We start from the raw sequence: 16084 nt of genomic DNA, 5'->3' as shown, positions 1-16084 counted from the left end.
GATAATGATGAAAACAATGGCTGAGTCGTGGTAAGAGTAAACGCTACAGCCTAACGAAGTCAATACAGTGAGTGTGATGCGTGTGCCACCGAGAAATCAGAGTTGGGTTGGGGTTGTTTGGGGGAGGAGAACAGACAGCGAGGTCACCAGTCTCATCGGATTAGGGAAGGATGGGGAAGGAAGTCGGCCATGCTCTATCAAAGGAACCATCCTGGCATTAGCCTGAAGCGATTTGGGGAAATCACGGGAAACCTCTATCAGGATGGCCAGACGCGGGATTGAACCGTCGTCCTCCTGAATGCGAGTCCAGTGAGAGAAATCAGACGAAATCCATATAACCATTAATTGATGTTTGAGGATTGCCGAACTACAATGCCTAACGGAAGACAATGCCGAGTCCTGCAATGCAGCCCTTACCTGCAATTTCACTGGCAGAAAACTCCGTCTAGGGGCTATATGAGATATTGGTGTTCTTTGGGTTGAGCGTTGGAGCTGAATTCGTCATATACAGTCACCGGACTAGGGGGCATGCTCAACACTGACTTCATAAGCCTGGAGCTATATTGCAATGGATTTGCTGGCTGTGCTACTGCTCACGTGGCACTTGCATCACTGTGACCGTTGCATTAAGCAAAGAGCTAAGTCCGTTTTTTTATGTGCAAAAGAAGAATATAGCATTATTTTACCAGTGAAGTTGTATGAGTCATTATCACAAGTAGTACTGTAGTATATAAAAATCAAAGAAGCCCACCTGTGTACTTTGGAGTTCCAACTGAGATCCGATTATAACACTATGGGCATGGTCAAGATTTTGTAGGTGGATGTGACGATCGGACGTAGTATTATTAGTTGGTAAGCATAAATCTTCAAGAGAAAGACTATTTCGTTTAGGTGGAACTAATATGAAAACATTCTTTACCCATTTATAGGCATAGCTCAGCTTACCGCACTTGTCCGAAACTCCAGAAAATTAATCCCATTATTTCCATATATCTTAAACTTTACTGTTTATATAATACCTTTCTTATTTTATAATATTTATTTGGAACAAGATGAGCTTTTAACGTACCTAAGTAGCTGTGGACTGTTTCATAAACTGTTTGGGAAGTGAAATCGGTATTAGAGTTTGATAACTTTTGTACAGCCTTGTTCCCATCCCGTTTTGCAAAATGTCTGTTATCATGGAACAGTCTTAGAAATCAAATTCCTTTACACTGATGGAGTACGCATCACAAGTACAGATGGTACAAGCATTATTTAAGCTCGCTTTTAGTCTTGTCAGTTCTAAATTAACATGATGGAAGTCGTGCATCCTTAGCATATTCAGTAACTTTTTGGCACCAGGTTTGTTAGATGTTACATCAAAGCTTGAATTAAAGTCTCCCCAAATTATACTTACATATTGGTTCCACTTCGTTATGCGGCAGAGTACACCATCTTAATTATCTAAGAAACTTTTTTCATCTGAGTCATGGGAATGGTAGTTACATAGTAAAATAAACTTCATTATATCACATATGATTGCAGGAATTTCAAAGTGTTTCTCTACTCATGCCCGACTAATATCTAGTGTTCCAAACTCAATTTCATTCGAAACATATATAAAAATACCATCACGAACCTGAGATCTGCGAAAACTGTTTCCATGTTTACAGTCTTCTGATACACAGTATCCTATTTGTCCTGGTATAAGCCACTATGCAGATAAACATAGAAAAGAATACTTATCTTGTGGCACTGATTCCTCCAGTATTTCAGCTTTACTTTCAAAACGCTAGATGAGCTTTACTTTCAAAAGGCTAAATGTTTAAAAAAGATGTTACTGTAACTTATCTGTGAGTTAGCAGATTGATTTTTCACATTTTTATTTTCTTCCTGGCTTGAAACCATAAAAAATTATCATTGAGTGACACAGATGTATTTTGCCTTTAGCTGCTTCTTAAGCCGCACTGCTGCTCCAGTTGTTGCTGGCTCTGTTACTGCTATTCTTGTTGTTGCTGCTACTGCTGTTTCACTTATTTCTGGTGTTTGCTCTTCCACTAATACTGTGCTTCTCTGTGAGCCATTTGCATTTGGGGTGTTTACTTGCGTTAACAAAATCTCATATTTGTCTTGGAGGGGTGTAGCTGCGCTGACAGCAGATTTCATATTTGAATCTCCAGGTGACCTGCACTTCTTGTCCATGAGAGATGTAACTCCTATATCATCAAACTGCACATTTGAGATTTTATTTACTACATCTAAAATTCTTGTTACTATATCGTCTTTTTCAAGTTTATTTAGATGAAAACAAGCACGTCTTGTCCATTACAGGTGTGACTCTTATATCATCACACTGCACATTTGAGATTTTATTTACTACTTCTCAAAATCATGTTACTATAACGTTTTTTCCAACCATGTGTTGTGTGGAATCTTTTCCCCGAATTGTTAATGTTCACAAATATTACATTTTCAAACTGCCTGCAAATATTTTATGTCCCTGTATTTGCACTTTCAATTTCTTTGTCGACAGAGGACCACTCTCCCAAGTCATGACGATATGGTAACGAAAAAACAGTAACGTTTGTTCCTTGCAACTCATACAATTTCCTTTTTAACGAGATTAAGAGGTATTTTTCTTTTTTCATTCCTCGCGACGTCGTTTGTTACCGCCAGGAAGCAGGAAAAGTCCTTTTTGCTCAGTGCGGAAATTTTTTCCTGACTCACTGACCTAGCAACTCTGAATTTCGCTCCTGGATTTATTAAGCAATTAAAATTCTGAACTTCGTCCTTGGCTGTGCGCATACAGTTGAGTTTTCCATGTACTTGCTGTTCAGAGCTCTCCGATTTTCTTCCAATCTTTGTTGTGTGCAATGTCTTGTTCGGCACTATTTATTTTGTATTTTTTTGGTAACATATGTCCATAATGCCTCAGGTGAACGGTTTATCAGAGGCGAATTTTTTGAGAGCGCTTTCACATATCATCTTTTACTTAACTGCTGCTGATATTTTCAATGGTCATTCACAAAGTCGTTTAGTTTTCCATGTAGTACACTCTAACTGTTAACAACACTATCACAATCCATAATACAAGCTTGAAAGTAATCTTCGTGCACTACATTTACTTTTCCTTCACAGTTTCCTATACCCTGTATTGTATTTGCTTGCGTCTTTTGAACTTTAATTCCATCCAATTCTCCGACAAAGTCGAACTTGCATGCCACGATGTTGCTATGTTCAGTGAACTTTTCTTCTTTGTGTGTCTTGATATCCGTCTTGTAAACTAGACATACTTTTTTTGAGCTGTGTTATTTCGTCCTTGAAACTGTCGCAGTTTTTCTTTTGTCAACAACATCTGCCATGGATTTTGCTTTGGCTACTAATAAACTCTCTTGTAATCCCATGAATTGCCACCACGAAATGTGGGTGAATCTTTGACAATACCAGAATTTAGTGCAGCCGAAACGTCAGAAAAATCGCTACACAAACGTTGGTCGAAGATCCCAAGGCGAAAGCCGACAGGCAGTACCTCACTTTGACCATTCGATACTGTGCTAATGGAAATGACGTTGTGTTGACATTCTGACAAGTCTGAACATTGAAGGTGACGTTGCCTTCCATTCGGCTCCCCCGACGACCAGCAAGAATCGATCTTAATACAGCGTCCGTGGCTCATCGTGGCGTATTTCTCTGATAGGCGCCAGTGAGGTCTCTTATTGGCGCCAAATGTATTATCTTGCACCATAAATTAATGTATTTCAAAGCTGTTGGAGAATCTAACCTCCTCGATAAATTATAGCTGTTGCTAATGATCTTTGAAATATTGAACGAGTTGTTTACAATGTTAAGTTGAAAGGCATTAGTGGGTGAATTTGTTGTGGTGGGAGTAGAACACAGAAGAAATGTCAACCAGATGGTTGGTTTGTTTCTTTTTCGCCGTAAAACCCACTCTCATTTAATAATTCTGTAGCTTCACGACAAGCGTTGATTTGTTTTTCAGGTATCCACTGTACCAGCGCGGTAACCCTCAGCTGAGGATACTTCTGCCAAATTTCTGGCTGAAACTTGTTAGGCATTCAGTTCCTCAACCTCCCAACGTTGTAGAATTCATTGTATCCACCGAGATGACGAGAATCGATATCAAGAACTATTTGGAAAAAATATACAACGTACCTGTTGTCAATGTGAGGACGCGAATCGCAATGGGTAAAACAAGTTTCAGTGAACATGAACATGTTTGTGGAGTGATTCCCAACAGTTTTAAAAGTTCCTGTCCCTCTCTGTGTCAGATTTACCGTTTCGTTCTTTCAGACTATCCACTAGTACCACGTTATGAAATCGGGGAGTAGTAACACTTTTCTTGTATTACCTGTTAGCAAGCGGTTTGTGTTTAGTAAATATCTTTAGTTCTCAGCATATTTATCAGTGTTGTGCGATTTACAAAGTTTAGTTCTAGTTAAAATTGAAGTAAAAATTCACAGTGTGTTTATACGAGACAGGATTTTTTCCTTTGGTTTATTTTTTGAATGAAGTGCACTTATGATGGTGGTTTAACCACTAAGTGGTGTTGTTGGAAATTTGTTTCCGTTGGTAGTATTCGATCGGGTGATAGTATACATTTAGGAAGTTAGAATAGCTGAATCTAGTGATTTATTTGGGCCAAAGGTACGAACTGACACTTTTGGGTGGTGCAAAATTGTTGTATATTGATCTGGCTACCATGGTCACTAGTTTTCATATGCATATTTTGTGTTGCATATTTCTTGTAATATGATAGGATTTCTTAGGGTATTGTTTCACATTTCCATATTATAACTTGGTTGTGACTGGATGAAAACTGGCTGTGGTAGTGGATTGTTCTGTAGCGTAGTCCGATGATCATTTAGAAAAGTTTGTATTTTTTCGAAATATTCTGATTTCTGAGGGTTGTTACACACCAACCTAAGAGTACCGTTTAAATTTTGCAGAAAAGTCTGTTTTATATAATAAGCTGCACAACGCATTCCATTATGCCACCACGTATTTTGTACACATCACATCATTATGGCTTGTATTGAACACTATTTTCACATTGCTTCCACTATCTTGTCTGTTCGTCCAACTCATTTATCATGTCCATTTCCCACCATTTGCCACACAAACAATTACCAACTGCAGCATGGAATGGTGAAACTGCTGACAATAAGTTAACTTGTACTATTATTTCTCCTTCGACCTCATCAACCAGCCAGTATATAGGACCTGTGCTGGAGAACTTAGTCACCACTGTAGTATGAATGATGATTAAATATAATATGAATACAGAATAAAATTAGATGATGAAAGTGTGTGGAAAGAAATGAAGTAGCACAAATTCAGTGTGCAATGCACAGGGCTGGTTTAAAATTCAAACAAAACAAGCCGCCAACTAGTGGCACCACCCCTATGATTAATATACATGACAGTCAGTAGTGGCTGCTTGGAGTGTGAAAGGGCAAGATTTGTATACAGTGTATATTGCAATTAATGACGAAAGCTGACACGGGTGAAAGTTTACAAGGGAGAAAAAATGGTGGGTAGACTATGTCAAATAAATTGCTTTTGTGGAAAAATTTTCTTGGACAGATCCTGCCAATGTATAAAGGACACTTATGGCAAGAAAAGTTTGTGTAGGACAACAAAATGTTCATTTGGTCCTAGGAAAAAAAGCTCACTCTAATTTTGAGATGACAGGTACAACCCATGCACTTTATTTTTCATGCTATCTGGTTTGGCATGATGCTATATGTGGCTACACTTGTCTGTTTGGAAAAGTTCCTCAGACTGTTGCAGCCTCTTAACCCTGAACACTAAAAGTGGGGGATATGACATTGCTACTTAATTATCGTAAATTTAACCACTTCATATTTTACAGTTTATGTACTAGTTAATTGCAATTATAAGATCTCCAATGGTACGTCCCATACAAAATTAGTACAAAATCGGGGTGTGTATGCCCCAGGAAGTCTGGGGAAAAATCAATAAATTTTTTCATCTGTGAGGAAACTAGGAGAAACCCGGGAACTTTTACAATTCTTAAAATTTTTCATTATTTTGGTGTTCAGTTAAGTATTTGTAATTTTGACTGGTAAGGACTGATATACTAACAAAGAATTTTACTTTAAAGTGTAGAATAATACAGCAATAAAATAGATGAGTGAATAGCAATAAAATAACAATTGAAACACGAAGAAAGTGTGCCATTTACATCAAAACAGTGTACAGAGAAGCGTCTGCTGGCAGCAAAACATCTCAAGACCATAAGACGATGACTATGCAATACTTCACAACTACAAACTACTTTCAATGAGCTTGATATCACAGTTGTTTACTTGTTCGTTTGAGCAGTTGCCAGTGGACTCGTGCATGAGCAGAGCTGAAGTCAACATATGAGCGGCACTTTCTCCCGCTTCTGGCTACTTGAAGCGTGTATGTTAGTTGTATAAAGCAGTAGCAACAAGTAGCCAGATGCTAGCCAGAGAAATTTTTCTGCTGCGCCCAAGCTGCCAGATTTGCACACACGCAGAGCAGTCTTAGTTGTTGTAGGGAGAGGGGGAGTACTAGTTTCCAAATTACCTGTGTTGACATTTTGTGCTGTTTTCTCTTTGTTTACAGCTCTCACGTCAAATGAAAGCAGAACAGATTTCTGTGGCTAATTACAGAAGACTAAAATATATTGGTAGCTTCAGTTTTCTTATTTTATTTTATTTTGACATAATTGGCAAACAAGCATTAATTGTCTTACATAACAATAAATGTAATTTTTGTTGGCTCATTAAAGGAATTTGGCTTTTATTGATCTTTTCCTCTGAGGCAGTCAGTTCGAAAGAAAGTGTTTCGTTCCACATTTTTGGCTAGGTTCAACTAATTGTTGAATTTCAAATGCAAATGCTCATCTTCTGGCACGCGGGGCATTATGCCATAATAAAGAACCAAACATTAGATACTACAGTACTGGTACTCCAAGAAAATTGGCATCCCAGTAATCACATAGAAAAGCTTAATACCAAGTAGGAACCTACTTCAGTGTGGATCTGGACATATGAATGTACAATTTAAGCTGAATTGTGCATTTCAGTATGGTTCACGATATTCTGATGCACTTGGATATTCTCTGATGTCCTGTTTCTTTTATGTCATAATGTAAGATCTCTTAATGCTTTGTATGCACGAATATACATAAATGTTCACTTGAAGATGACCAAGCAGGCCAATTTGGTCAGTAGTATTGAATAAAATGTTATGTTTGAAATATATTTTTTTACAAATCTGCTTTCCATTAAACACAATGTTTTTTGATCACAAGACATTTTTCAACACTTGTCTGGTACCTCCTTTAGGCTTGATGTTATTTCTTAAATTCTGTTGTTTACACCTTAAATTTACAGGACACCATTCTTCTGTAAATTATAGACTGGCAGCACACTGTGTTTTATCCTTGTAACTCCCCACAAGGCTATATATTTAGTCCTGGAGTTGAATAAAAACTGCCACTTCTACAGTTTCTTGGCGTATGCGAACAAGAAATCTGTATTTCTGCTTACTAGCTTTTTGCAGTGCTGTGTGGATGTAAACCTATTTGGAAATGCCACATAACAGTATTGCAGAGTTCGAATAAAAAAAATCTACATTAAAGTCACAACACTGCAAAATATTATTAGTGTACTTTGAGTTGTAGAGTCTACTTTTGAAGTAAATATTATGCCAAGGACTGCATTACTTGTGTGGATAGAATATTATAAACAGTTGTCCTAAGTACAATAACTTCATATGTCCCCTCCTAACAAGATGCCACGGTGGTGCAGATGGTCACGTGATGCACCAGTACGCACGAAATTCCAAACAGAAATGTGGCAAAACTCATAATGAGCAGAAATACGTTATCATAGCTGCAAGCACAGCAATGCCTGTTTCGTGGTGGTCTCTGATAACTGCTCAAACGAACCTGTATTAACAGGTCACGGGAAAATACTGTGAGTGGTTGTATGAAGTGTTACTTTCATAGTAAATTTCCTTTTACACAAGATGAATTATGTTACATGTGAGAATGTGTGATGAAATTATTAAATCACAGAGCATTTGATTCTCATCCAAAATTTAGCACTTTGAGAATCAGTCACATAGAAAAATTTTGGGCCCAGAAGACCAGTAGCCATTTGATATATCTTAAAGAACAACACACGCAAAAAGAGACCAATGTGAAAGCTTAGCTTTTCATGTAACTATACTATATGTATATTAATTTAAACCAAGAACTTCCCTATTTCCTACTAACACTGATGTTGCTATTGGCTGACGACAGCATGTGTCAAATGCTCTTAATATCGGCTGTCATTAGCTGATTGACATGAACTGTGATTGGCTGACAAAAGCGCATTGCAAGTATTGAAATGTTTACCAATCAAAGAATTGATGTTTTACAGCTCCGAGAGAATGTATACTGTCACTTAACACAGAAAAAGTGTATTTCAGCTGGGAAAAAGTTTATTTTTAACTGGAAATCTGGAAAAGGTCTGTGGGTGTTTTTGTCTCTGTATACACCCCGAAAATGTCCCATTTTACACCCTATACTGACGATACCAGGTTGGCGAGAACTGCAAATTGGTACCAAGTGCAATCATAAATTTTATGAGGGTTTAGTAATCTCGGGTTAATGACCTGTTATCCACAAGATATGTTTTTTTTCACCCGTGTGTCAATGGCATCAGGAAGATAAGAAGCTTAAAAATACATAGTTCATTGGTGGGGGGCTCTGTTCTGTCAAACTGGAGTTGCACTGTGTGACCTAATGTAAAAATATGAAATATTAATAGTCCACAGGTGTTTCAATGTTTATTTGCAACAGTAGTGTGAGTCAGCTTCCAGAAACCAGAAACTTGTTCACTTGCACAGAATACTGGACTGCTGGTACTAACAGAAAAATCTAGGTAAAGATTTATATCTTGTAGACCTCAGCAGTTAATTATCAGAATAGTTTGAAACATCCAGAAAGTTTATTTCAGGTAAGGTTTCTGGCACAGTTTTTAAAGTAGGTAACTCCCACTGTTCTACCCACATACACTCCTGGAAATTGAAATAAGAACACCGTGAATTCATTGTCCCAGGAAGGGGAAACTTTATTGACACATTCCTGGGGTCAGATACATCACATGATCACACTGACAGAACCACAGGCACTTAGACACAGGCAACGGAGCATGCACAATGTCGGCACTAGTACAGTGTATATCCACCTTTCGCAGCAATGCAGGCTGCTATTCTCCCATGGAGACGATCGTAGAGATGCTGGATGTAGTCCTGTGGAATGGCTTGCCATGCCATTTCCACGTGGCGCCTCAGTTGGACCAGCGTTCGTGCTGGACGTGCAGACCGCGTGAGACGACGCTTCATCCAGTCCCAAACATGCTCAATGGGGGACAGATCCGGAGATCTTGCTGGCCAGGGTAGTTGACTTACACCTTCTAGAGCACGTTGGGTGGCACGGGATACATGCGGACGTGCATTGTCCTGTTGGAACAGCAAGTTCCCTTGCCGGTCTAGGAATGGTAGAACGATGGGTTCGATGACGGTTTGGATGTACCGTGCACTATTCAGTGTCCCCTCGACGATCACCAGTGGTGTACGGCCAGTGTAGGAGATCGCTCCCCACACCATGATGCCGGGTGTTGGCCCTGTGTGCCTCGGTCGTATGCAGTCCTGATTGTGGCGCTCACCTGCACGGCGCCAAACACGCATACGACCATCATTGGCACCAAGGCAGAAGCGACTCTCATCGCTGAAGACGACACGTCTCCATTTGTCCCTCCATTCACACCTGTCGCGACACCACTGGAGGCGGGCTGCACGATGTTGGGGCGTGAGCGGAAGACGGCCTAACGGTGTGCGGGACCGTAGCCCAGCTTCATGGAGACGGTTGCGAATGGTCCTCGCCGATACCCCAGGAGCAACAGTGTCCCTAATTTGCTGGGAAGTGGCGGTGCGGTCCCCTACGGCACTGCGTAGGATCCTACAGTCTTAGCGTGCATCCGTGCGTTGCTGCGGTCCGGTCCCAGGTCGACGGGCACGTGCACCTTCCGCCGACCACTGGCGACAACATCGATGTACTGTGGAGACCTCACGCCCCACGTGTTGAGCAATTCGGCAGTACGTCCACCCGGCCTCCCGCATGCCCACTATACGCCCTCACTCAAAGTCCGTCAACTGCACATACGGTTCACGTCCACGCTGTCGCGGCAGTGTTAAAGACTGCGATGGAGCTCCGTATGCCACGGCAAACTGGCTGACACTGATGGCGGCGGTGCACAAATGCTGCGCAGCTAGCGCCATTCGACGGCCAACACCACGGTTCCTGGTGTGTCCGCTGTGCCGTGCGTGTGATCATTGCTTGTACAGTCCTCTCGCAGTGTCCGGAGCAAGTATGGTGGGTCTGACACACCGGTGTCAATGTGTTCTTTTTTCCATTTCCAGGAGTGTATGTTATTTCTGATGAGTAAAAGCAGGCGGCAGTTTGCAGCAACTGCTGAGCTCTGGGGCTCCATTATAGCTGCAACCTTGAAACAGTACTGGAACTTCCATTTTTGGCATTGTTTCCTTTTTTTATTACTACTACTTAGAACAATCCCTTCGGCTATGTAAAGCTGATGCATTGCCAACCTACGTCCAATAATAGGATTATGCCCTGGCCGATTCTACACCATCATCTTTTTGCCGCCATATTATATGTGTGTGTTCTTTGTGTGTAATAATTCTGAAATGGACACTACTGAGTGGAAGCCCACTTTATATAATTGATAACAAGTGAAATGGCACAATGCTAAATACTTTGAACTCATACTCTGAAGGAGCAAGTGTCAAATGCTCATTCTCACTGATGTGATTTAGGTTTAGATTGTTTTCTTCAATCATTTTTATTGATATTCTGTTTCTTTCCATTATAATTGTTCCACAAAGCTGGAGCACCATTTGACTAGTCAGTGTCAATGGAGTGTAAACCACGACTAATTTCAAACCATGACTGATTTCAGTTCCCGGTGAAACATACTCATGTTCCAGATACAAAAAGTTGATTAGGGTATTCTTTTTCAGGTAAAACCCACCAGGATAAGCTGAAGGGATACATTACCAAAGATGATGACTACAAAGTTGCTTATGTGACTTTGGTAAGTAAACCTGAACACTTATGGTATTTTGGATTCATATCAGACAAATTCAGCAATGCATATTTATTTTTCTTTGCAGCCGAGAGAACATGCCTTTAAGTTTCCAGATATTTTTCCCAAAATGGATCGTGAAGAAAAAGACAAGAAATCCCTGGAAGAGGCAAAAGAAGGATATAAAAAATACATAGAGCGTTCAAAGGATCGTCCGGGTGCACCAGGGTGGTTTTCTTTTTAAAGATATTGTATGTTTTGTAGTGCATTCTTGTTGTCACTGTGGATGTCAGAAGATGGATGTAACATCGTTGTGAAGAGAATAGTGATCCAAGCTACAAGTATATATACTCAATATACATTGCGATTCCATCTGTTGAACTGTTATCTTGAATGTTTTCTTAGCATCTTAAATACATGTTATCATGAAATTTGACTCTTTTATTTTACACTACAACAAGCACATCACATTTAACTCCAATCACAAATTCACTAGTACGACAATGTAAATAAAAAAAACACTTAACATCCTTTTTCATTGTGTTTTCAGAGATGTCTTCTTAAAGTGATTTCAAAATAAGTCTCTGGTTCCATAGACATGTTTAAAACATTTCTGGAAATTTCATTTTGTGGAGACTTTCCAGAAACACAGCTTACGATCACTGGCAGCACAGATGTAGGGTAGTCGAAAATGCCAGGAAATCCAAGATGAGGACTGAAATAACATTAGTAATGGTATAATAAAATCATCAATGGAGAACATCACCTGCAATAATTAAATTGGAGAAAAAACAAAATGAAGAGAATACCACACTCCACATTAAGGATAACGTTAACCAAGAATTTTGACCAAAGCTTCCACGTTTATCATTCTTTTCTGAAAAAAAAAAAAAAAAAAAAAAAAAAAAAAAAAAAAAAAAAAAAAAAAAAAAAAAGAGAGGCAGATTGAAAGGTACTCAAGTTTTCTGCGCTGTTACCTGTCCACACAGAGCACAGATCAGCTGAGTGGTGAATGGTTTGATGTAGTTCTCTCAGCATTAGTCTATCCTATGCAAGCCACTTCATCTCTGCATAACTATTGCAATCTTTGGTCTCTTTCTACACTTGTTACCCCCCCCCCCCCATACTCCCCTCCATTACCAAACTGACAATTGTGTGATACCTTATAATGTATCCTATAAACTAATCTGTACTTTTAGTCAATATGTGACAAAAATTTGTATCAGTACCTCTTTAGTAATAATTCAATGTATCCATCAAAGCTTCAGCAACAAATTTCAGAAATTTCTATTCTTTTCTTGTCTGAGCTGTTTGTTGACCACATTTCATGTCCATACATGGGTACACTCCAGACAAACACATTCAGAAAGACTCCCTTGTATTTATTGTTAACAATTTTCTTGGTACTACCACTCTGCATTTTTGTTCCACCTACTTTGGCAACAGTCAGATATTTCACTACCCAAATAACAAAACACATCTACTACTTTAAATGTGTCACTGCCTCGGTGTTATCTGCTTTTTTATTCAACTACCCTTATTTTACTTTTGTTGACATTCATCTTACAAATAATTGTCAAGAGACTATCCATTCCATAAACTTTTGGGGCTAACTGACAGATGTCTGCAACCTGCAGCCACAATATTTTGCTGCAGTTCTCTGGCCACCTTCAGGTGTACACTGAGTGACCCTATTTTAAGACCTCATTAGCGCATGGTGTGGTGTACCCAGTTCTTGCTGAACATCTGTGCACTTATGACAGTGCCCTCTGTGGTGAAAGTTTGTCACATGAATATCAGAACAACTATCTTCAGATGGTAATATCGAGAACGATGCTGGCAATTTGTAGCATCAGTTTAGAGATGGGGGATTAGTGGATCTGATATCATCATAGAAACTATAGTTTTGAAAGCTGATAAAATTAATAAAGAAGGCTAGGAGAGTGTTTCTGCTAGAAAGAGCAGATAAGAAGTTGCTAGTATCTCGTTTTGACAATGGACTGCCATCATTTAGTGCCAGAATGGAATTATGGGCAAACATCAAACAGATTGTAAGTCATTCTGTAGACAAGTATGTGCCTAGTAAGTGAATTTGAGAATGAAAAATACTCACCATAGTTTAACAAGATAAATTGGAAAATACTGAGGAACTAAAGGCTGTTGCAAAATGACAACAGGCAAAGGTTAGTAGAGATTTGTGCGTCTGTGAAAAGATCAATGTTCAAAGCATAGAACTACCACTGTCATACCTTAGTAGAAAATCTGTCCGAAAACCCAAGAAAATTCTGCTCCTATGTAAAATCACTAAGTAGATCTAAGGCTTCCACCCAGTCTGGTGTGGCATTAGAAGATAAACAAAGATGAAGTTTTAAATCTTGTCTCAGAAATTGTTAACGCAGGGGAATCATACAAACATACCATCACTTGACCATCGCAAGGAGCCCCTTATGGACTGCATAGTAATAAGCCTAGCATACAGAAACAACTGAAAGAGTTGAAAACAAATAAGTCAGTAGGTCCAGATAAATTTGATTTTACAAAGAGTACTGTACTTCCCAAGTGACGGGAAAAAAAGTGCAGGTGACTCCTGTATATAAGAAAGTCAAAAGCGCGGATCTGCTGCAAAATTACAGATCAGTATCCTTAACACCAGTTTGCTGCAGAATTCTAGAATATATTACTGAGTCCAAATATAATGAATTTTCTCGGGTCCGAGAAGCTTATGTTCACGAATCAACATGATTTTAGAGAGCATCACTTTTGAAAAACACAACTTGCCCTTTTCTCACATAATATACTGCAAACTTTGGGTGAAGGGCAACATGCAGATTCCATATTTTTAGGTTCCAGAAAGCATTTGAGACAGTGTCACAATGTTGACTGTTAACAAGCAAATGGATTAGGTTCCTAGATATGTGTGTGTGTCTCAATAGAATCAAGTATGTTGTCCTCGATAGCGAGTGTTCATCGGAGACAAGGGTATCATCAAAAGTGCCCCAGGGAAGTGTGATGGGATTGCCGTTATTGTCTATATACATAAATGATCTGGCAGACAGGCTGGGCAGTAGTCTGCGGTTTTTTCTTGATGATGATGTTGTGTACGGGAGGGTGTCGAAGTTGAGTGACTGCAGGAGAACACTAGAGGACTAAACAAAATTTCTAGTTTGTGTGATGCATGGCAGCTAGCTCTAAATGCAGAAAAATATAAATTAATGTGGGTGAGTAGGAAAACCAAACCTATAATGTGCGGATACAGCATTAGTAGAGTCCTTGACACAATCACATTGTTTAAATATCTGGGCTTAATGTTGCAAAGCAATATGAAATGGAACGATCATATGAGATTTGTGGTAGGGAAGGAGAATGGTCCACTTCAGGTCATTGGGAGAATTTTGGGAAAGTGTGGTTCATCTACAAGGAGACCACATTTGGGACACAAGGGTGACTTGTTCTTGAGTACTGGTAGAGTGTTTGGGATCAGCACCAGGTAGGATTAAAGGAAGACATCAAAGCAATTCAGAGACGAGGTGCTAGATTTGTTATTAGAATGTTCAAACAACATGCTAGAATTACATACATGCTTCAGAAAATCAAATAGGAGCCCTGGGGGAAGGGTGATGTTCTTTTTGAGGAACACTATTGAGAAATTTTATAGACAACTGGCATTTGAAGCTGACTGCAGAATGATTCTACTGCTGCCGACTTACATTTCACGTAAGGACCATGAAGGGGAGATACGAATAACTGAGGCTCATTCAGAGGCATAAAGACCGTCAGTTTTCCCTCACTCTATTTGTGAGTGGAACAGGCAAGGAAATGACTAGTAGTGGTACAGGTTGCCCTCCGCTATGCAAAGTACAGTGGCTTGTGAAGTATGTATGTAGATAAATATGTAGATGTAGACACTGGCTATCCAGATCACGAAGTATTTCTATGGCAAGAATTCATGAAGAATATAACTGGAGACCGCCATTCCCATTGATAAGCCCCTCAGTCATACACTAATGGCCATTAAAATTGCTACACCACGAAGATGATGTGCTACAGACGTGAAATTTAACCGACAGGAAGATGCTGTGATATGCAAATGATTAGCATTTCAGAGCATTCACACAAAGTTGGCACCGGTGGCGACACCTACAACGTGCTGACATGAGGAAAGTTTCCAACCGATTTCTCATACACAAACAGCAGTTGACCGGTGTTGCCTGGTGAAACGTTGTTGTGATGCCTCGTGTAAGGAGGAGAAATGCATACCATCACGTTTCCAACTTTGATAAATGTCGGATTGTAGCCTTTCGCGATTGCGGTTTATCATATCGCGACATCGCTGTTCGCGTTAGTCGAGGTCCAATGACTGTTAGCAGAATATGGAATTGGTGGGTTCAGGAGGGTAATACGGAACACCGTGCTGGATCCCAATGGCCCTGTATCACTAGCAGTCAAGATGACAGGCATCTTATCCGCATGGCTGTAACGGATCGTGCAGCCACGTCTCGATCCCTGAATCAACAGATGGGGACATTTGCAAGACAACAACCATCTGCATGAACAGTTTGACCACATTCGCAGCTGCGTGGACTATCAGCTCGGAGACCATGGTTGTGGTTACCCTTGACGCAGCATGACAGACAGGAGCACCTGCGATGGTGTACTCAACGACGAACCTGGGTGCACAAATGGCAAAACGTCATTTTTTTGGATGAATCCAGGTTCTGTTTACAGCATTATGATGGTCGCATATGCGTCTGGTGACATCGCGGTGAACGCACATTGGAAGCGTGTATTCGTCATCGCCATACTGGCGTATCACCCAGCGTGATGGTATAGGGTGCCATTGGTTACTCGTCTCGGTCACCTCTTGTTCGCATTGACGGCACTTTGAACAGTGGACATTACATTTCAGATGTGTTATGACCCGTTGCTCCACCCTT

At 40.0% G+C, this 16084-nt stretch overlaps 2 protein-coding genes across 2 annotated transcripts in view; one reads left to right on the top strand and one right to left on the bottom strand.

Annotated features, from left to right (window-relative positions):
- The first annotated feature begins 3744 nt into the window (after positions 1 to 3744).
- Positions 3745 to 11581, top strand: LOC126253451 (probable 39S ribosomal protein L23, mitochondrial). Its single transcript, XM_049954797.1, has 4 exons — positions 3745 to 3898; positions 3983 to 4188; positions 11086 to 11159; positions 11239 to 11581. The coding sequence occupies exons 1-4, from the start codon at positions 3885 to 3887 to the stop codon at positions 11392 to 11394; spliced, it is 450 nt and encodes a 149-aa protein (XP_049810754.1). The 5' UTR covers positions 3745 to 3884; the 3' UTR covers positions 11395 to 11581.
- The window catches only part of LOC126253450 (nucleoporin Nup37), a 73542-nt gene continuing 69028 nt past the window's right edge, over positions 11571 to 16084 (bottom strand). Inside the window, exon 6 of the mRNA XM_049954796.1 lies at positions 11571 to 11865. Coding sequence (XP_049810753.1) covers positions 11773 to 11865 — 93 coding nt within the window. The 3' untranslated portion in view covers positions 11571 to 11772. The remainder of the gene's footprint in view (positions 11866 to 16084) is intronic.

The sequence above is a fragment of the Schistocerca nitens genome, chromosome 4, assembly GCF_023898315.1.
Source record: "Schistocerca nitens isolate TAMUIC-IGC-003100 chromosome 4, iqSchNite1.1, whole genome shotgun sequence".
NCBI lineage: Eukaryota > Metazoa > Arthropoda > Insecta > Orthoptera > Acrididae > Schistocerca > Schistocerca nitens.
Note: the sequence above shows the minus strand (reverse complement) of the source record. Positions and strands in the feature narration are given on the sequence as shown.

Excerpts from the sequence above, each read along its gene's own strand:
- LOC126253451 (XM_049954797.1), top strand. Across the intron at positions 4,189-11,085 it reads GAGGACGCGAATCGCAATGG|GTAAAACCCACCAGGATAAG; the intron begins GTAAAACAAGTT and ends ATTCTTTTTCAG. Across the intron at positions 11,160-11,238 it reads AAGTTGCTTATGTGACTTTG|CCGAGAGAACATGCCTTTAA; the intron begins GTAAGTAAACCT and ends TTTTCTTTGCAG.